This window comes from Diabrotica undecimpunctata, chromosome 9 (assembly GCF_040954645.1).
Source record: "Diabrotica undecimpunctata isolate CICGRU chromosome 9, icDiaUnde3, whole genome shotgun sequence".
NCBI classification, from domain to species: Eukaryota; Metazoa; Arthropoda; class Insecta; order Coleoptera; family Chrysomelidae; genus Diabrotica; species Diabrotica undecimpunctata.
This window is the reverse complement of record NC_092811.1, coordinates 131,249,181-131,272,109: the sequence shown is the minus strand read 5'-3', so window position 1 is coordinate 131,272,109 and position 22,929 is coordinate 131,249,181. Positions and strand designations below refer to the sequence as shown.

At 32.3% G+C, this 22,929-nt stretch overlaps 2 protein-coding genes and 1 long non-coding RNA gene across 3 annotated transcripts in view; 2 read left to right on the top strand and 1 right to left on the bottom strand.

The window, feature by feature from the left end:
- The window catches only part of LOC140451475 (G-protein coupled receptor dmsr-1-like), a 320,518-nt gene extending 307,966 nt beyond the window's left edge, over positions 1-12,552 (top strand). Inside the window, exon 2 of the mRNA XM_072545296.1 lies at positions 9,785-12,552. Within this exon, the coding sequence (XP_072401397.1) occupies positions 9,785-9,978 (194 nt within the window). The 3' untranslated portion in view covers positions 9,979-12,552. The remainder of the gene's footprint in view (positions 1-9,784) is intronic.
- A 2,136-nt stretch (positions 12,553-14,688) lies between these two features.
- LOC140451474 (uncharacterized) lies at positions 14,689-21,089 on the top strand. Its single transcript, XR_011952053.1, has 2 exons — positions 14,689-18,417; positions 19,962-21,089. It is a non-coding gene; the product is annotated as an uncharacterized lncRNA (long non-coding RNA).
- Positions 21,090-21,318: 229 nt separating this feature from the next.
- The window catches only part of LOC140451473 (UDP-glycosyltransferase UGT5-like), a 59,246-nt gene continuing 57,635 nt past the window's right edge, over positions 21,319-22,929 (bottom strand). Inside the window, exon 6 of the mRNA XM_072545295.1 lies at positions 21,319-21,823. Coding sequence (XP_072401396.1) covers positions 21,547-21,823 — 277 coding nt within the window. The 3' untranslated portion in view covers positions 21,319-21,546. The remainder of the gene's footprint in view (positions 21,824-22,929) is intronic.

Here is a 22,929-nt window from a genome sequence, read left to right as displayed (position 1 = left end):
AATATGGGGCTTTATAAGTTGTTCTGCTGTTTCAGTTATGATTAGATGTCTTTTTTCGTGTCTTTTTATGTACCAGTTTGGATGCAGGTTGATCCAAAAAACATAAGATGCTAGACAGCATACATCAAACACATTCATTTAATATGCGAAAGTCCAACGGTTTGTTCTACGTTTGCACATATATTGATGCACCATCTGGTCAAGCAAGTCAACTCCACCTTTTGTTTTATTATAGTAGAGAATAATCTCTGGTTTATGGTTCATCTCCTCTCTAATCTCATTCGAGTAATGCATTGTTCATAATACTATGAGACTTTTCACAGGCTTAGGCAAGTATGATACCAATGTTGCCTTTTTTGTAACAGCAAATGTAGAAGACAATGGCTCCTTGTTCTTACATAATTGAAACTCAGGAGGAATAAACTTTTAATTTTTTCTAACTGTGAGAACAAATTATTGTTAAACCATTAGATAACATATTATAAGTCCATAAAATAGTTATCAAATGTTACGTTTCTGTTGTGAGGATATGTACCAACTGGATTGCAACTGAGTAAGATAGATCTGAATGGAAGTTTTTCGATGAAGCCTATATTCAAAAGTGGACAATTATGTGCTGATGATTATGATGAACCTAACCATATTTTACTTAAATTTTATGGTCAAGTCGTAAGTAAAATGTGAAAATAAACACTAAACGTAAAGAATATTCTTTTTCTTGATGTGCCTATCCGTTAAGAATGTTGGCGATCATCATGGCAATCTTTATCTTATCTGCAGCAGCGCGGAAAAGCTGCACATATGTTCTATTGAACCAGATTCTGAGGTTCTTTAACCAAGATGTTCTTCTTCTTCCTGCACCTCGTTTTCCAAATATTTTTCCTTGCAGGATGGCTTGAAGGAGAGCATATCTAGATTAATTTCGCATAACTTTTGAGATTTGATGGTGGTCAGTACCTATCGGTTCTTATTCATTCTTCTGATGACCTCCTCATTTGTGACTTGAAGAAGGCCTTCGTCCGATTAAAGGTGGATCTAGCTTTTCCGATGCGTACTCTAATCTCCTGGTTGTTGGTCCATTCTTCATTTCTTATGGTGCTGAGGTAGTTGTAGTGCGTCACTCTTTCTACAGGAGATTGGTTGACCTTCTGTTATCCTTTTCTTGCTAATTATCATAAGCTTTGTCTTCTTAACGTTTATATTAAGTCCACATTGTTGACTGTAATACGTGATTTTGTTCATAAGAACTTGTAGGTCTTCTAAATTGTCTGCAAATACTATGGTGTCATTTGCATATCTGATATTGTTAATCCGGTAACCATTTAGTAGAATACCTTTTTTAGTTTCGTGCAAAGCTTCGATCAATATTCTTTCAGAGTACAGATTGAAGATTAGAGGAGACAAAATACAGCCTTGCCTCACTCCACGCATGATTTTCACATAGTCAATGTGTTCATCTTCAACTCTGAGATTTTCTGTCTGATTCCAGTAAAGATTTCTAATTATTTTCAGTTGTTGGTTGTTAATTCCTGTTTCTTTTAGTATTTGCATCATCTTAGCGTGCTGTACTCGATCAAACGCTTTCTCGTAATCAACCAGATATGCGCATACGTCGCAGTTGATGTCTCTACATCTCTGGAATATGACTTGTACTGAGAACAATGCCTCTCTAGTACCAACAGCATTTGTGAACAGAAATTGGTTGGGGGAAATTTGACTTTCACACAGCTTATAGATTCTCTTATGAATTATCTTTAGGATCAATTTTAGGAGATGACTCATGAGGCTTATAAGGCTTAAGCTTAAGTAAACAATATATAAGTAGAAAATTTACTAACTGAACAAATAATAACCGAATAGAAAAATATGTACCGGTATAAACAAAACATGCCTAAATCCTGAAATGAAAAAATAGAGAATAATAACATGTTTATTTTACAAATAAAAAATATACTTATTAGGTACATTGAAAAACTAAACCGATTCGACACAAAACCAAAAAGTCGATACAGCTGTCTTTTAGTTTGTTTGTCTGAAAACTTTTACACTTTGTTTTCCAAATAGCCCTCTATGTATATCCAATCCCACTAAATCATTTCAATAATTCCAAATATTGAAAGCTATTATTTTGACAAATAACGTCAGGACAAAACAAACGGTTGCAAGATTGTGGAACCGCTTTGGCAAATTGAAAACAAGTCGCATAAATCCTTTGCAAATACCTTTGATCTCTAACCAGCTTTGTTGAGCAATAACTTATTCTTTATTATCTCTTATTTACCCGAAGTTCTTGGGCTTTTCTGACAGCGGCAGATCGATTTTGTAAAATATATTACGGCATTGTAAATTAGTCTGAACATTTTATGTATACCACGTAGCTTCTGGGTAAAATTCGGTGTTGGAGCCTAATGGAAGCGATTTTATTTCGACGAGGATGTCATTTGTCCTGTGTGTCAAGCCCTTTGCCGGTTTTTATTTAATAACAGGACGAAAAATATACCTAGTTAGGGATATATTTATGTCAATGTGTAGACCTTGCTCCGATTTCCGTTTTTTGGGACAGATTTAACGTTGTTTACGGCAATATTCATCATTTAAACACGGGCAAAATATGACCTAATAAATAAGACGGTTTTCTAAAAGAGTCATTAAAGATAAATTCTTAGAAATACCTACAATTTCTTCTTCGGCACACAAAATATCTAGTTATCTGCGGTTATTTATATGTAATTTCGTAGTACAGATGATACATTTGTTATGTTTTTTGACTTTTGTACCAAATTTTTGACAGCTTTAGGTTTACTTGTATCAATGGTGGAAAGTGGCATCTTGATAATCTTAACGAATTCATAACGTTTTTTCGTATGAGTCTCTTTAAAGCTAGTATTTTATCTTCTAAAATTTTATTAGCTACCTGTACTATGTCAAAAGTCATAAATATCATCCGATCCAATTAATAACAATATAAAATCGTCTGTTTAATAACGCTCGACATCCTTAACAATTTTAAGCAAACATTAAATAAATTAAAAGCTCACTTCATGTGTAAATTTCAGTTTTCTTCAAGTTCGAATTAATCCAAAAATAAATTTATATATGAACGCCACTCAAAAGTTTACAGCAAAAGAATGAATTGTTTAGAATCATATGATGATTTACATTAAATAATGAAGTTTACATAAGGAATCAAATAAAAACGATAAAAAGTTAATAGAAATTGCTACAGAGAACAAAATGAAGATAGCTAGCACAATGTTTGATCACAAAGACATTCATAAGGTAACATGGACTTCTCCAGATGGAAAAATAAAAAATAAAAAGGAAAGGATAAATTCAAATACCTGGGGTTTATAATCACGAAAAAGGCAACAACAGAGGAAGAAATTACACAAAGATTAGGACAAACAAGAACAGCAATCCGACAACTTAACTCAGTATGGTGGGATAGACACCTAAATATGAAGACAAAAACGCAGATTTATAAAGCATTAGTGCGAAGTATTATGACATATGGGGCTGAAAATTGGATTATAAACAAGAAAAATAGCAGTAAGATAGTAGCAACAGAGATGGAATGCCTGCGAAGATGCTGCAGAGTAACAAGAATGGATAGGAGAAGTAATGACGAAATAAAGCAAAGAACATCAATAGAAACAGACATACTAACATATATAGAACAAAAAAGACTAAAGTGGTATGGACATGTAAGAAGAGCTAGCGACAGCAGATGGATAAAGAGAATAACCGAATGGAGCCCCATAGGAAGGAGAAAAAGAGGACGACCCCGAAAATCCTGGAGGAACGAAGTAGACGACGCCACGAGTAAGAGAGGACTAAACGATGGAGAATGGAACAACAGAGAGAGATGGAAACGGTTGAGCGAGGGAAGGCAGTGAATACTGTAGAATTCCTAAATATATATATATAGCTTTTCGTAGAACTCTGTTTTGGTTTCTAAGTCGGTATCTTCAGTCAGCGCATGTACATTAATAATACTTATCTTCCTACACTTTCCTCTTTCTCTCAAGTAACATATTCTGTCTGATATTGGTTGAAAATCTACAATTGCTTTGTTTACTTTCTCAGACACCATGAGTCCCACTCCAAAATATCTCTTAGTCCCCTCACTTTTGAACAGTGTGCTCTTTCCTATTTTTATTATTTCATTTCCCAGTTGTTTCGTTCTTGCAAGGCAAGGATGTCTATTGTATTTTTCTTCTTCAAGTGCCCTCTCCTCTACGGAGTTTGGCAATCATCATTGCTATTCGTATCTTTGAAGCTGTTGCTCTAAATAATTGGTTAGATGTGCACTGGAACCAGTCTCTTAAATTGCGCAGCCAGATATACATCGTCTCCCCACGCTTCGTTTGCCCTGAATCTTTCCTTGGATAATTAACTGGAGCAATCAGTACTTTTTCCCTCTCATCACATGACCAAAATATTCCAACTTTCTTCTCTTCTCTTGATGGTGATCAACAGCTCCCGTTCATTGTTCATTCTTCGAAGAACTTAACTATTTGTTACTTTGTCTGTCCAAGGTATTTTCAAAATTCTTTTGTATATCCACATTTCGAAGGCCTCTAGTTTATCAATATTGCTCTTGTTTAAAGTCCAAGTCTCTACTCCGTACAGCAGTATCGAGAAGATGTAGCATCTAACCAATCTCATTTTCAGGTTTAAGTTAATGTCATGACTTCCCAGAATATCCTTCATATTAATAAAAGCAGCTTGAGCCTTTCCAATTCTAGTTTTTATTTCTTCTGTGATGTCATTGTTGTTATTAACGTTTGTTCCCAAATATTTATATTTGTGCACCCGTTCGATTTCGTTATTGTGAATGTAAAGGTTTGCATTCAATCTTTGTTTTTTTTAAATAATCATGAATTTCGTCTTCTTGACGTTCATTGTTAACCCTTTCTCTTCACTAGCTGTGACTACCTTATTTAAAATGACTTGCAGGTCATCTATTGTATATTTTTCCATAATATGGTCCAAGTTTCTTAAAGATCCCTGCTCATAAGTACCCTGATCATAAGTCCCAATTTTTATTATATCCTTGGATTGTTGCCCTTCTTTTGTGTTTATTTTTCCATTTTCCATGGTCGTATTTCGTTGCCTTGCCGTTTCGGTATCATATCTCCCCGGTTTTTTTTCTTCTACTAGTTTGTTGGCAATTTTTTTATTATTAGCGAATATATTACTAAAAAAAGAAATTGAACCGGCAATTAAAAATGAAAATATTGGAGAGTTTTCCAACAGAAGTAATTGGTGTCTAAAACGTATATATTGCTTTGAAAATATCTCTCTAATTTTTCCTGAGCTGAACAGCAAAACTTAAATGTTTAAAGTTTGCTGAAAGTAATGCAAACGTTAAATTAATATTCTCATAAATACAAAATTGTATATACAGGTAAAAATAAAACTAACATATTTTACGTTCCAAACTTAACTGTGAAAAGAAATACTTTAAAGAAAATTAAGTATTTTTCCGTCTCAAATTAATATTAAAGTTATAGTGAACAAGTCAGCACTATGTTCTGAACCATAAGAGTATAATTAATACAAAGTTAACCTAGTTTATCATTTTCGAGGAAAGCACTTTCAAGACAGTTTTGTCTTATAATATATTCCCCTATTAATTTAAATTGCAAGGTATATAGACCGGATTGGCCCTAGCAAAGTTTAGATCACGATTTGTTTATTTAATTATAAACTGTGATGTATTGTATAATACGACCAGCAGCTTGTTGTTACGTTATAATATGTAATTTTCTCCCCCAATATATTTATAGGTGATGCTTTGTAGCCGATATGATCCAATTTTAAGCCTAAATATACAGTGGATGATCAAATTATTAGAGCCACCCCATAAAATTTTACTCTTTGTTTAATAATGGTATGTAATAGAACTATAAAGCATATTTTTGTAGCTAATTCATTTTTACTGTGATTTAGAACCCAATAAAGTTTACAAATTTTAAAAAAGAAACGAGTTATTACATGAAAAATCTAAATTAAGCTTTAAGCCTAATAGGTACTTGATAGTATCATCTTTTGGAGCAATGACTTCTTGGCATACTTTCTATGCATTTCTGGCTTAAATTGTTTCACTCCTGTCCCATGCCGATATTAAACGCTAATTTTATTAATAAAATTTTTTTCATAAGCTTCCAAAAATTTTCTATTGGATTCAGATCTGGCAAATTGCCAGGCCAGTCGAGCACCTTTATCTGGTTGTCAGCAAGGAATTTTGTAAAAGTTTTGTAAAAGGCACCGAGTCATGCATAAACGCGAAATTTTTATTCGGGAACCATTCCTGGACCTGGGGAAGCATTTTTGTTTGCAGTATTCTTAAATACGGGTCATGTTGCATGGTTCCTTCGACAATGTCAAGTCTACCAGTTTCTTGACTGCTAATAATAAACCACACCATGATGCTCAAGGGGTGTTTTACCATCCTCACAATACAATCCGCTTTGTATGCTTTCTCAGGTCTTCTCCTCACAAATTTAGCTCTATCTATGAAGATCTGCAGATAGATTCGTCCGAAAAACAAGCCTGGAATATTAATATTACTTTAGAATCGTGAACAAATTGATCAACTGTAAACTACGTAAAAGAAAAATAATGTTAAGTTATGTTATTTACCTGATTCCAACCATCAATTGTCCAATCTTCATTCCATTGAAGCTTTTTTTTCTTTATGGCTAGTGTGAGCTTTTTTGCAGTGCGACAGGTCTCCAAATCCTTTATTTGCCACCAAGCTGTCACTGGTGAAATATTGATACCAGACTCCTCTGCATCATTTTCGTTAAAATCATTTGAGATTGTTTTTTGTTTGCCAAGACAATATGTCGAGTTTTTTCTTTCATCTCAGGGTGTTTTTTTTTTCGACCACATTTTTGTTTGCGCCGTGGGATCAAATTCAAATTTTTGTCAAGTTTTTTCTTTATACGGTCTACAGTTGTGTACAGTTGTTGTACAGTTTTTGTCTTGGAGTGATAAGTGTTAAATAATAAAGGTTTTATTTCCTCTATTTTTCTTAGTGAGATGTCTTTGGCTTTTCCCATGATGTTCTAGTACCACTGATGTAACGAACATGCAATATTTGCTAAATTCACAAAACGTAGTATGCGACTATTAGAATATCACTAAAGAGTAATTAAAACTATTTATTATAACTTTAAAAACCAAGAATACAAAATAATATGCACACCAGTGTGAAAAAAAAAATGAATTTTACTAGATGGCTCTAATAATTTAATCACCTACTTTATAATTTCAAAAATCAGAAATTCAAAATCTAAGCAAAATTTATAATTATATTCTTTCTTTATAATTTATGTATAAAACTTGTAAAATGTCACAATTTGATTTAATTTTCCATATATCTGTTACATTTTTTCAGACATCTATAAATGGTGAATAAATCTTCTTCTTTTTTGTTACTAAACAAAAAAGAATTTTTAAACAAAATTTTATTTTTGGCAATATAATTGTCAAAAATAAAAATTTTAAGTTGGCATTTATGACATTGAGGCTTATTTGTAATTGGTTGCTATTTTAACTTATTTATAAATTCAGTTGTTTTTGTATTAAAAAAAATGTTTTCAAAATTATACTTACAAAAATTTCAGAGAAGCATTTATTAGATTAGGATATTTTTATATTAATTATTTTTAAAATGTATTAGCAGCAATTTTTATTTACTCAACTAATTTTATTTGGTAAGTTAACAAAAATTGTTTTTTCTTTCTAGTTCAACTTTGTAAGATATTTTGTCTTTTTTAGCAGCTCTTGATAATAATTGTAAATACAATTGAAAGCTTATATTTTTTCCAAACGAGTCACAAGTACTTCTTTTTTCTTATATATATATATATATATATATATATATATATATATATATATATTCAATATAATTATATGAAGCTGAGACTTGGATTATACCTCAGAGTATTAAAAATATGTACTGATAGAATTACAAATAAAGAGGTACTGGAGAGGGTTGGTAAAGAAACAGGACTAATCACGATTATACAAATAAGGAAACTATAATACCTAGGCCACGTGATAAGGGGACCAAAATATGAAATTTTGAGACTAATAATACAGGGAAAGATTCAAACGAGAAGATCTGTTAGCCAAAGGTAAGGCAGAATTTTTGGTTGAAGCATCTACGAGATTGGTATCAATGCAGATTGATTGATTTGTTTAGAGCAGCAAGTTTAAAAATAAAAATAGCCATTATGATCGCCAACCTCTGTAGAGAGACGGCACTCTAAGAAGAAAAATGCTGAGAACGTATAGTAGTTCTAGAAAGAAAAAAATAAATACATTACTTTGAAGTGAAATGGATCACTTAGTTCCACACTCTTAATGAACAGCTCTATAGTCTTATAGAACTTTTCATCAAACTAACTACTCAGATGAGGAGTAAACATACATAGAGGACCAGGACATCATATAGATGAATCTTGATTATTACTAACATATCAAACAAAACAGTGCTTTAAGGAGAAGGTGCTGCTTTCTGAGGTTGCTTTACATAAACGTAGTTATCCATATATGACTTAATACTCTCTTTTGGATTAACCTCTAAATGCAATAAAGTTATCTCTTTTTAAACCTCTCTCTCTCTCTCTCTCTCTCTCTCTCTCTCTCTCTCCAAAAAATCACAAATAACTCACAAATTAAAGCAGTTAAGTTTAGAGAATGCTTAATAAATAAATAATAAATAATTTTATGATAATAAAGTATCATAAAATAAGATTTCATTACATTACTAAAATACAAGGTGTTCAGAGAACATTGAATCCATCAGAAGAAATATAGTGTTGAATGCTGATTGAAATATAGTTTAATGGCGAAAGAGAATTTTAATTTGTGAGAAATCGTATAAATGAATGTGAGAACAGTGTCACTATTTGAATCCTAAGTTGGAGAATTGGTAGTATAAAAAGTTTTATAGAATTTGTAGGTAAAAAAACAAATCACTATTTCTCTAGAGATTTATAGCTAAGGAGAGTTTGGCAGTCAAAAGGAGATAGAATCCGTTGTTAGGTTGTTTTGATCGACAGTCCTGTTTCAGTAGAACCAGAAAATAATGTAGCACGTCCTTTGAATCGTTTTAGTAAAGTATAGACGCAAACTGTAAAGACGAGACAATTATTTGAACTAAACTTGTACGATTTTCTTGTGTTAATTTTAAGTGTAAAAGCTATTTAATTTAGGGAAACATTTATTTCCAACGGATCTGTTTATTTCTATAAAAATTTTCAAATGTATTTTATAATTATATTTTAATTGTATTGCACAAATTTGAATTCTTTTATTTATGCCCTGCTACTACTCTTGTTATCGAATACTAAGATAAAGGTATTTTTGAACTAAAATAAGAACCCTGAGATAAGAAAACACATAATTATTAATTTGGAGTGTGTAATAAAAATTAATCACATAATTATAATAAAATTCAAAAATTTTTTTTTTGTTTTTGGTTTGCTAATTATATGTTGATTAATCAGATAATTTGCTAATTCATTCCAAAATTATATTATAATAATATATAATATATATATATATATATATATATATATATATATATATATATATATATATATATATATATATATATATATATATATATATATATATATATATATATGTATATATATATATATATTATAATAATATATAATATATATATATATATATATATATATATATTTATATTACGGCTATAAAATCAATATATGTTCACACTGTTTTTTTTTTGTTTCAGGTGATCTGATGGACATTCTAGCACTGACAAATTCGGGAATTAACTTCATCCTATATTGTACGATGTCACGGCAGTTCCGGCAAACTTTTTCTGAGTTCTTCAAGTTAAAACATCTGCGGAAGCTTAATCCACTTGCCCACGCTAACGGATTAGAAAAAGTTGGCGAAAAGACGACACAGATTACGGCCGTATAGCGAGAAATAAAATTCTTATGAATTTTTTTACTAAAACAATAATTGTAACCTGTTGTTTGTTTTGAATAAGAGAGTTACGTCTAAATCTAAATCCGAATGTCACTTTTCACATCCACCTTAAAACAGGTCCGCTCTGGTCTATATAGAATTATAATAAAAATATTAAACATTTTCAAAATACACTCAAAAAAATGCAACGAAGAAAAGTATTTAAATTTTTTATTTTTTAGCCCCATTTTGATGATTTTTTTATGCACATTGTGTATAAATTTATAAATTTTAATTTAGTATAGTGAGTTTTTGATAAAATTTTATATTTGACTCATTGTACGGGATTAATTAAAACGTGGTTTTATTATCCTAACTTTAGTTCGAGGGTAGTGGAACGTTTTATCCGAACTGAAATAAACAAGCGTAAAGCAGGTGGAAGGAAGCGCAAAGCTACCGATTTAGATGATCGTTTTACCAAAACGCCAGAGTAGGATCGAAGGTTCCACATCCGCAGAAGTAGAAATTAGGAGGGGAGTTAGACAGGGATGTGTTCTGTCGCCTCTGCTGTTTAATCTTGACTCCGAGTTTCTATTTAAAGAAGCATTGGAGGATTCCAAGGATGGAGTCAATGTGAATGGCGTAAATATCAACAGTATCAGATACGCCGATGATACAGTGTTAATTGCGGATTCCGACTTAGGTCTACAACGACTCATCGACAAGATCATCTCGACCTGTGAGCAATTTGGTATGAAAATAAACATTAAAAAAACCAAAGTGATGTCAATCGGAAAAAACCAAAACGTACCTCAACCTTGCACAATAAATCAGCACATTTTAGAACAGGTCAATAGATTTAAGTACCTGGGATGTTGGATCGATAGCAGCCCAAATCCTGATCTAGAAATAAGATCGAGAATAGAACAGGCCATAAAATCTTTTGAAAAAATAAAAAAACTGCTTTGTGATTCTCGAATAAAACTCGAAACTCGACTACGTTTATCAAATTGCTACGTCTAGTCGACTCTTCTATATGTAGTTAAAACGTGGACCCTTAAAACATCAACCGTAAATAAATTTGGATGAGGCCTTTGAAATGTGGATCTACCGGAGAATACTCAAAATTTCATGGACATCGCATACCTCAAACGAAGAAGTGCTGCATAGAATAGGCAAGGAAAGAGAACTTTTTAACACAGTAAAAGTTAGAAAAACATCATACCTAGGCCACATACTGAGAAATAATAAGTACCAATATGCCCAACTTATAGTGAAAGGAAAAATCGAGGGAAAGAGAGGCCTAGGAAGGAAAAGACTATCGTGGCTCAGAAACATCCGACAATGGACAGGGCTAAATTTTGAACAGCTAATAAGAACAGTTGAAGATAGAGAAGAGTTTAAAATTGTAGTAGCCAACCTCCATTGAGGAGAGGGCACTTTAAGAAGAAGAAGTGTATTAACAGTTCGTCGAAGATTACATGAATTTGGTTTGCAAAGTTGCAGACCAGCAACTGGGCCTAAATTACTTCCTTGGCACAGAGTGGCTACACTACAATTTTCCAGGGAACATTTACATTGGAATTTAGGACAATGGAGTACTGTTCTTTTTACGAATGAGTCGAGATACTGTCTTCACTTATCAGATGAGATAGAACGAGTATGGCGTCGAACTGGAGAGAGATTTGCGGAGTGCGGTTTTAGTCCCCGTGTTAGGCATGGATGAGGTTCGGTGATGGTATGGGCAGGAATATCCCGAGAGGCGCACACTGAATTGGTATTTATTGAGGGTTCGTTGACTGCACACCACTATATTGAGGAAATTTTAGCGAATCACGTAGTACACTTTTCTAAATAAATCGGCGATGACTTTCTATTAATGCGTGGCCTCACTTTGCAATGTGTGTCACGCAATATTTAAAAGAAGTTCTTCTTCTTTAACGTCTACCTATCGAATGTTGGATATCATCATCACTATCTTTACTCTATCTACTGCTGCTCTGAAGAGTTCTATAGAACTGCATTTAAAGCAGTACCTTAAATTCTTCAACCATGACACTCTCCTTCTTCCTATACTCCTTCGTCCTCTTATCTTTCCCTGTATTATCAGTCTTAGCAGTTCATATCGCTGTCCCCTCATTACGTGTCCCAAATATTGTAACTTTCTTATTTTTATTGTGTTTATTATTTAGCATTCTTTGCCCATTTCTCACAATACTTCCGTGTTAGTTTTCTTCTGTGTCTATGCTATTCTAACATCCGCCTGAACCACCACATTTCAAAGGACTATAACTTATTTATGTGTTTTTGCTTTAATATCCAGCTTTTAAGTACATATTGCAGTATCGAAAACACGTAGCATCTTAGTGCTCTTACTATCAGTTCTAATCTAAGGTCTTTGTTGCAGAGAATTGTTTTCATTTTTACAAAAGCATTTCTTGCTATTTCTATCCTGGCACTTATTTCGGTTGTTTTATTATTATTGTCTGAAATCCAGGTTCCTAGGTATTTGTATTTATCAACCCTTTCTATCGGTACATTTCCCAAATGTATGCTTGTTGGTATATTTGGTCTTTTTTATATACATTTTTAGTCCATATTTTTCACAGAAACTGTTTGTTTTGTTTAGCAGTAATTGGAGTTGTTCACCTGAGCTTTCCATAATCACGGTGTCATCTGCTATTCTTATGTTGTTAATAGATCTTCCGGTAATTATTATTCCTTCACTTTGAGATAGTAATGCTTTTTTAAAAATGGCTTCACTATATACATTAAATAGTAATGGGGACATAATACATCCCTGTTTTAACTCCTCTCCTGATTTCAATTTCTGGACTGGGTTTGTTATCTATTACGATTTGTGCTCTTTGATTCCAGTAGAGGTTTTTATTATTGGTAAGTCCCTATGTGCTATGTCTTTTGTATTTAGAATTTGGACCAATTTTTTATGTCTTACTTTGTCAAATGATTTTTTAAAATCAACGTAACAAACATGTAGAAGAAGTTGGTATTAATAAATCGAACTGGCCAGCGTGTTCGCCAGATCTGAACACAATAGAGCACGTTTGGGACATAGAAGAAGTCTTCGTTTGGCTCTAAAAGAGAAATGGCAAAACATCTAGCAAGATAATATTCGTAACCTCATAGACAGCATGAACCGACATGTACAGGCAGTTATAGAGGCTAGGGGAGGCAATACAAGTTATTTTTTAATATATTTTCTTTGTTATTTGCATACTTATGTTAATTTACATTTAAGTTGTTTTTTTATGTTTTGTTATTATTATCATTGTTCATTAAAACCAAGATTATGTCGTTGCTTTTAATCATTATTTAAATAAAGTGATTCTGGGATGTCTATGCAACATTTCTTCGATATCAGTCACCAAAGCCCCCATCGTCGTATTACAAATTAATACAAAAGATAATGGCAATAATAGGAAAAGTCATAAATTGTGGGTGGCAAAGTCATTTTACTCCTACAAATGAACCAATCCATATTTTCACATGAAACAAAAAACATAATACTTAGAAGACCTGGTTGCAACCAGGCCCTTCGATTAACACCTTATAATAAGTCAAATACAAAAATTTTATTAACAAACTCACTATGCTAAGTTAAAATTCATAAATTTTTACATAGTGTGCTAAAAAAATTCATCAAAATAGGATAAAAATAAAAAAACTGAAATAATTTTAATTTGATCAAAATTTTCTCCATTGCGTATTTTTTGCATCTGAGTATACTATTCCAAATTTGTAAGCTCTTGCAGTCCATCTCAGATACTTTGTAAACCTGTAGACAAATTAATATGGTAATTCGTTATATTCTAACACAGAAACGTTATGTGCATATGTAAAAAATACGTCATATTTTATATTTTCCAGCATGTCAAAAACAATTATTTTTACTCTCGTGGATATGAACTTTTCTCATAAAACAAACTTCCAGTGGTGTTTGTTTGCTGTAGCATACACGAAGGGTAAGTTTTTTACTTACATACACCCTTTGCCTGTCGGCTGAAATATTGTGTTTGTCCTTATTTTATCTTTTGGTTTTACTAAACTCACGTTTGATTAATTACCCCTACATTTATTCATGTTGATGATAGGTTTCCGGAAATTATATTATATTTCAGACAAGCATTACACAAAGGCTCTTCTGAAGTATATTAATAACCTAAATGAGGTGTTAAAAAGGGTAAAATAATTAGTATAATTGATCAATATATAATTTATTATAGAAACTATAAGCTTTATACAGCGTGAGTCATGAGGAACTTTACATACTTCTACCATATGTAGAGTCCCTCAGGGAGCATATCCGGTGGCCACTAAAAAATGTCAACTCCTCTTCTTTATTAATTAACAGGGTGATTTGTGTAATTGACCATTTATTTCATTTTACTGTAGTGTTTATACGGCTCATTTGATTTTTTAAATTTTTGCATGATACAGTACACTACTATCAAGCAATCGACTGGTATTAGCTAAACTAAAAAATTCCAGGACTGGCTTTGGAAAAATTAATTTAGGGATTCGTATTAAATATTACACCCTGTATATATATTTTTTTTTTTAATGCAATAAGTGATTTTTAAACTACATAAATAGCCAATGAAAACGACATATGCGACAATGTTGTCGCACTTTTATTAAATTTTTAGTGAACGATCAAATCTTACCAAAAATAGAACAACCATAATGAAGTATCAAATTATAAGGTAATTAATTTAAACAAATGTTATAAATTTCAAACATTTTAATTGAAATGATAAACTGAGTCACTGCACAACAAAAAACAGTAACTACTAACAATAACGAAGAACAATTTAAAAAAAAAAACTAAAAATATGTACATAGTTATGATAAACCCATAAATTAGAACTGGAAAAGATACAATAATGGTAACCAAATAAAAATAATTCAAAATAGATTTTCGAAATGGAACCCTGCAGCCTGTACACATTTTTTTTGCCGAATTGTTAATTGACGTATTGAATTACGGATACTCTGGGGATCGTTTCTAATATTATTACAACAATGTATAATTCTATCAATTAATTGTTGTCGGTTATTAATATTCACTGCGTAAACTAGTTGCTTCAATCGTCCCCAAATATGGTAATCAACGGGATTGAAATCAGGGGATCTTAAAGGCCACGAAATAGGACCTGCACGTCCTATCCACCTGTTGCCATAAACATTATTGAGATGTTGTCTCACTGCCAGTAAAAAGTGTGGGGGTGCCCCATCATGCTGAAAATACATCCCTCGGATAGTAACGTTCGCGTTGGCAAGCAAATTCGGCAAAATATTTTGTAGAAAGTTCAAATAGACCTGCCCTGTTAAAGGACCATCAAAAAAGTGAGGACCTACTAATTGGTTATTTATGACACCAATCCACACGTTAACCAAAAACCTTAACTGAGAACGACGTTCTCGAATAGCATGGGGATTTTCTTCTGCCCACACATGTGAATTTCGTGAATTATTTATCCCGTCTCTGGTAAATTGGGCTTCATCTGTATATAGTGTGCTGTATAGCGTTGGTCGATTATTGTTAATCCATCTACAAAATTCCAACCTATCGATCTCATCTCCAGCATGTAGTCGCTGAACCATTTAAATGTGATATGGGTATAGATTATTTTTTTGTAAGACTCTACTTACTTTTGATTAAGTAACATTGAGTTCTCGACTTACTTGTCTAGTGCTTATTGTAGGGTTCATAGTAACGGCGTCCATAATGTCATCTTCCTGCGCTTCATCTACATGTCGCTCTGTTGTTCCACTAGGAAAAGTGCCATTTTCTCGCAAATAATTAAAAACTGACCCAAATGTTGGATGACTGGGAGTTTGACGATTAAAAAATCTCCTGCGATATTCTCTACTAGCAGCCCTACCATTCCCATTACAGAATCCATAAGCAAATATTATGTCTGCATATTCTGTGGTCGAAAACTGATGTGGCATTTTGAACGAAAGTAACAAAAGCTCTACCAAAACTAACACAATGTACTTAACGTAGATATGACAGAAGAAATATGTATTCTTGTACACATAAATAACAATTGATAATGATAATAATGACAATGGGTATAAAATATCAAGAAACGTCAAACGGTCAACGCCAACCTTCATTTTAAACTTTTTTAGATTTATTTTTATTTAGTACAGTTGATGCAATGTATTATTATTTGACATAAAATTTTAATCATTTACAATCAACAAAAACTAACACATACAAGAGGTTTGACTTTTTAATCAATTTAATTTATTATTTATCGAAAATAATGCCCCAATACGATCTATGAGTAAAAATTTAAAATTGAAAAACAATTGATTCTATCGTAGAGATAATACAAAGTGACAGTAAAGATGTTAATTTTCTACGTATTAGATTATGTTGTAGGAACTCATTTTAATTAAAATGTTTGAAATTTATAACATTTGTTTAAATTAATACCTTATAATTTGATAGTTCATTATGGTTTTTCTATTTTTGGTAAGATTTGATCGTTCGCTAAAAATTTAATAAAAGTGCGACAACATTGTCGCATATGTCGTTTTCATTGGCTATTTATGTAGTTTGAAAATCACTTATTGCATTTTAAAAAAAATATATACAGGGTGTAATATTTAATACGAATCCCTAAATTAATTTTTCCAAAGCCAGTCCTGGAATTTTTTAGTTTAGCTAATACCAGTCGAATGCTTGATAGTAGTGTACTGTATCATGCAAAAATTAAAAAATCAAATGAGCCGTATAAACACTACAGTAAACTGAAATAAATGGTCAATTACACAAATCACCCTGTTAATTAATAAAGAAGAGGAGTTGATATTTTTTAGTGGCCACATGATATGCTCCCTGAGGGACTCTACATATGGTAGAAGTATGTAAAGTTCCTCATGACTCACCCTGTATTGGTTTTTTATCTAATAAGGCGTTTTACTTGAAGTTAAGTTGAACATAAAGATAATCACATCAAATTGAAGGCCGTACTGATCTCGTGTTTATTAATAAAGGAGCGTTGAATACTCATCGATACATTACCGAAATTTAAGACGAGCATGCAATGCTTTTGCTGGATTTGTGAGCGAAACTGGATTTACAGGCAAGACAAGGCGCAGCCACACGTTTGCCAGGATGTTAACGCAATACTTAGAAACCGTCGGTGTGCCAAAAATGAATTGGCGGGCTCAAAGCTTAGTTTGAACCCGATTGAGCATGTTTGTGACCAACTCAAACGAAGAATAGGAAACAGAATACCTGCTTCAATAAATCGTAGGCAGCTTCGATTGTCACTCATTAAAGAATGGGAAGCTTTTCTTCAAGACAACATCCAGAATTTGATCAATTCAACATTAAGTCTAATCAGGAGTGTAATTCAAGATAGAGGTGCTAATACGGAATAATAAAAATCACGACTTTATTGTAATTTTTCTAAAGAAAGCAGAAAAATTTTACAATTAAATTTTCCATAAAATTATCATTTTGGGAGAAGTTTTTTTTTTGACATTTGTTATTTAAGAAATGGTTGCATATTGCTTTATAACATATTCTTAAACATTACACGAACATCTAATGGCAATCAATTTCTTGTAGGATTTTTAAAAATTAAAAAATGTCAAAAATTTTATGTCTATATTCAATTTTTCAGATTTACTTGCCCAAATGAATTTGATTTAGACGTAACTCTCTTCTTCTGGACTAACAGCGAGGATAAGTTAGTGTTGTATATATGATGAATTTGTCATTGCATTGATGAAATTTTAAGCCCGTCATTGGCACAAAATTAGTTGAATTGTTTAACTAACAAAAGTGACATATCTTTGTGTAAAAATTTTATATTTTATAAGCAGCTAATATAAATGTCGTTAGTTTTGGTTGTTTTTACCTTTTCCTTGCATTAAATAGAAGGTTGGTGAATCCTATATTTTTGCAATGTTAACCTTCCAGAGTTAACGTGGGGACTATGAGTCCGCTTGTCGAATTATTGACTAGATAATATTCTGCTACAAGAAACATAAAACTCATAATCGGTACTATCAAGGAAAACTATAGTAGAGAAAAACAAACACATTTTTTTAAATTTTTTTAATTTATTGGACGCTTTACGCTTCCTCACAGCAAAATATTTTGATTTTTTAGAAGACATACATGAAACATCAGTAATCAATAACAAAACAACAAAAACAAAAAAAAAGTTAGAACCATAATAGATAAATAGGTATAAACTGTTTTTATTTGTTCAATTGAAACCCATCTTTGGTTAGGTTAACCTCGAAAACAATAGATTTAATCAGTCAACTGACATTCTACAATGTTTGTTATATTTGTAATCGTCATACTAATCAGTTCCTATCATTTGTATATAACTGTTAAGAAATTGTGTCAAAAATTCAAGAGCGGTAAAGAAGAGACGAGTACTAAACCGTGACCATGTAACGATAATATTTTGCCTACCATAGGGGTATTACTTTTAGGGGTAGAAGATGGGGGATAGAAATTCTTGGGGCGAAGATAGGGTAAGCAAAATAAACGCTACTTGTGCGAACGGGCACTCAGGCTTTGTAGGAGAGCTGGGGTCGTGGATAAGTAAAAGACGAGGGGTTTGAATTGGGGCAACTACAGAAAAATGAAATAAATGGTCATAAATCTCTTGGGACAAACAAAAACAAAACGAAACAGGAAACACCTCAAGAAATTTAATATAGGGCGCCACTTGAGGTGCCTAATTATACCTATTACAACCAGCTAGTTGCAACTGGAGATATAATTATTAAACATAAAAAATATATCTTTTTCAAATAAAACTCAATAAAAAAGGTTAGAAAAAAAAATAAACAAAATGTTAACAAACAAAATTTAACATTTATTTTTGTGTCACCACAAACAGTTACAAAACATAGACAATACAAAAAATATAATAATCATAGCTGCAAAATACAAAAATCCAAAAAAAACTTACATGTGTCATCTGTTTACAATTTCCAGGAGTTGAAGATACTACAAAAACTTACAAAATTCACATGTAAGCTAACCTTACTTTTAAAGAAAACAAAACAAATCAAAAATGCTAAAACGGGCTGTCATAAATTAACATTAAATTTAAAAAAACTGAACAAATAAATTGACAGCTGAAGTCAAACCATAAAATTTACTACTTTAAATGTTACAAATACTTTTAAATTTTAATGAAAGCAAATCATTACGTTTATTTAAAAAATGTCTGCTTTACTTTAAATTTACACAAAAAAAATGTTACCTGTATTTCACTATTTCGCACCTAACTTTCAAAAAAAACTTGTTACATCTCTGGACTGAAACTGCAACAGGACCAAAAAAAACATTTCTATGCTCAGGAACGAAAATCTGACGTGGATGGAGTTGAATCCTGGACACGAACACACGAACAAAAGGGACTGGATCTCACACTATACATTGGATCGACCATTTGAGGCCGAAGCCGGCACTGAGCACAAAACTTATGACTCTGCCTCTTAATTAGACGATTAACTGCTACTAAAATTGATTTCCATAACGTAATACGAAGATTTCCCTGAAAAGGGACAAAAACAGAAAACTACAAATTCATTTGAATTTGGACTTGACGCTGAACCACTGGAGATCACCGTGGCTCCAACGAAAAGTGACGAAATTATCTTTAAAAATTGCTCGCATAAGTTAGAACAAACAAAGCACTTAGCGTATAAACTAAACACAACGGAAATTAAGACGTAAATTAATTTGAAAACGCAATATCGGGCAATATCGAAGAATTTGCGCCTGTGACATAAATAAACAATAAAATGAATTATTATCGGCGGCGGCGACTTAAAAAAATAACGAAAGATTATATGGGTTTTAAATTGAAGGATACGAACTAAAAAACATTGAAAAAATTCTTCGTTATTCTAATGCATATGTAAGGGGATTTCAATTAACACATATACGAGGGGACTTCAAAATAAAATGCTACAACCAGATGCATTGAGTATTGCATTAACAGACGCTTGTGTTGAATGCTAGATTAGAGAATCATCAAATTTTAATTACAATTTAAAAAAATGTTGTGAGTCTAGGATCTTTCCATAGTATCGTACACAAACTGGGTCACTGCAAAGTTTTTGCACAATGGTGCCTTGCCGTTTGTCAGAGAACCAAAAAGGCTTGCAAATAAGAAGGCACAGATTAAAGCGGAATTCTTGAATTTGGTTTCGAAAATTAGTCTACGATTTTATTATCAGATGTCGCTACATTGCGTCTATACGAAGCCATGTTATAGTTGCTTCCTAAGGCAGAAAAGATTTATTTCACGTTCAGAGCGCTTGCGAAAGCCGTTCTGATGATGCCTATTGGGCTAAAATACGTATAAACGGATGCGCAAGCTCCCTATACGTGAAATAAAATCTTAACTGTCTTTTCTTTGTTATTTCGATATACTCTGTACGAGTACTAGAAACCAATTCGCTAAGAATTTTGCTTAGTTGAGGAGATATGTTGTGGAATGCAATTTTTAGATTCCCCATGTCTCTCTTAACACCTTTATCAACGTCTGTTTTTGCCTTGCAATTCTTAGAAGGCACAGATTAAAGCGGAATTCTTGAATTTGGTTTCGAAAATTAGTCTACGATTTTATTATCAGATGTCGCTACATTGCGTCTATACGAAGCCATGTTATAGTTGCTTCCTAAGGCAGAAAAGATTTATTTCACGTTCAGAGCGCTTGCGAAAGCCGTTCTGATGATGCCTATTGGGCTAAAATACGTATAAACGGATGCGCAAGCTCCCTATACGTGAAATAAAATCTTAACTGTCTTTTCTTTGCTTGCAAATAAATTTATCTTTGCAATATCTTGCGGAATACAATTTTTTGTCAGTAGTTTAAAGTCCGCTGGCAAGATCATGTTAACATTATTTGGACCATTTTTTGAACCCTTGTTAATAGAGTTTACAGAACTTCGAACCAAATATGTCTAACCAAACTTTGAATAAGTTCCATCAAGCAATAAGACGGAAATGTTCAAGAAAGTTCTTAAGTGGTGTCATTTTTCTTCACGACAATGCTTATGTTGGTAAAGTTTTTAAAAAGATCTACAACGGAAAAAATAAAGGATATAAGAGCATCCACTCTATGGATGCCATATTTGATTTATCGTCTTGCCATTTTTATATTTTTGGACCACTAAAAAAGGCGTTTTATATTGGTTTTTAATTAGACGAGAAGTACAAATTCCGTAAACTAATTCTTCAAGTAACTGCCACAAGAATTCTTCAAGTATGGTGCACATCGGTTGTTGAAACAAAAAGATATGTAGGTTATAATGTGAATTTTATTGCCAATAATTTTTTTTTTTGAACAAAGATCGGTTTCAATTGAACAAATCTCATATATAGTTATTTTGCACTTAAGGATAATCTCTTTTTTATTCAGTCTATCCAAACGTATAACTAAACGTGTTCATTTAATCTAAATAAAAAAGTATTACGTATCGAGCAGAGGAAGTTGTTGAATATCGTATTATCGTGAAAAAATATTATTATGGACATTTACCTATACTACATTCTGTTTAGTGTTTTTTAACCTTTTTGTCACTGGATTTTTTCTTAAAAACTATTTTAACGCAGCGTCTAACTACTAACAATAAAATAACAGCCACTGATATTGGCAAAGCCATTACGTCTAGTAAATACAGTTGATACCATCGTAACTTAACAGATTGAGATCTCAAATGTGGAGCTCCTTTGTGACGAACCACGTATTCTATCCAGAACATTGCTTCGTCGATCTGCTTTACTGGCTGGTCGTGCATGATCTTGGATCTTGTTTTGGCACCTTCTCTGTATCTAAAAAAAAAGTAAAATTAAATAGAATAATGTACATTGTATTAATCTCGTTATATCTTTAAACTCAGCCGACGCAGGAAGTGTATACAAACTAGTACTAGCAAAAATAAGGATGAAAATAACACTAAAACATTTTCTACAGGATCTGCGAGGAATAATTTACATTATTTTGTAACGACTCTATAAGGGAAATGTACAGCTGAAACAAATAGAGGACATTGTAGATACAAACGCGAGCTGGAAGAAAATTAAAAACAACATTGAAGAAGCACCAACAGAAGCTCTAGAAAAATGGAAAAAAGTCATACTGAACAAAAGAAACAACAACGATACACCATGATTCAGAAAAGGAATAAAAGAAAAATGTAAAGAGAAACGACAGGCTTACACGAAGTAAAAAACATCAAATAATCCAGAATCCTGAGACAGCTATGGAAGAATACGAATTGAAACAAAGTAGTTGGTAAGAAGAATAAAAAATAAACACTGGGAACAGTTTACAAAAAGGATGAAAAGCGAATTGTACACTACACAAAAACAAATATGAAGATTCATAAGAAACCAACGGAAAAAAATGGCAGAATTGAAGGAATACAATAAAATACCAGCAAATCAATGGGAAAGATACCTGACGAAACTGTTTAAAGGAAAGGAAAATAATAATCAACACAATAATGTACCCTACGATATAGAAATCAGTTTTCAGGAAGTAGAGATAGCCATAAACTCAGTTGAAAATAGAAAGTCACCAGGACCACCAGCTTCTAAAACACGAAGAAGAAAGTGTAACCCTAGAGGTAACAATACTTATACAAAAACTAATATTGCATTGCAAGATAACAGACGTATGGAGAAACAGCATAATGATACCAATGTTCAAGAAAGGAGATAAAGAAAACCCCAACAATTATAGAGGTATAAATCTACTGAACACCGCACTTAAGCTTACCACAAAAGTCCTAACCAACAAAATCAATAAACTAACAGCTTTATCAGATAAACAAGATTTTAATTCCAAAAGAGCCTGCGTAGACGCCGTATTTGTACTAAGACATATCGCAGAAAAGGTCATCGAGTACAATAAACCAGCATATCCATGTTTTATA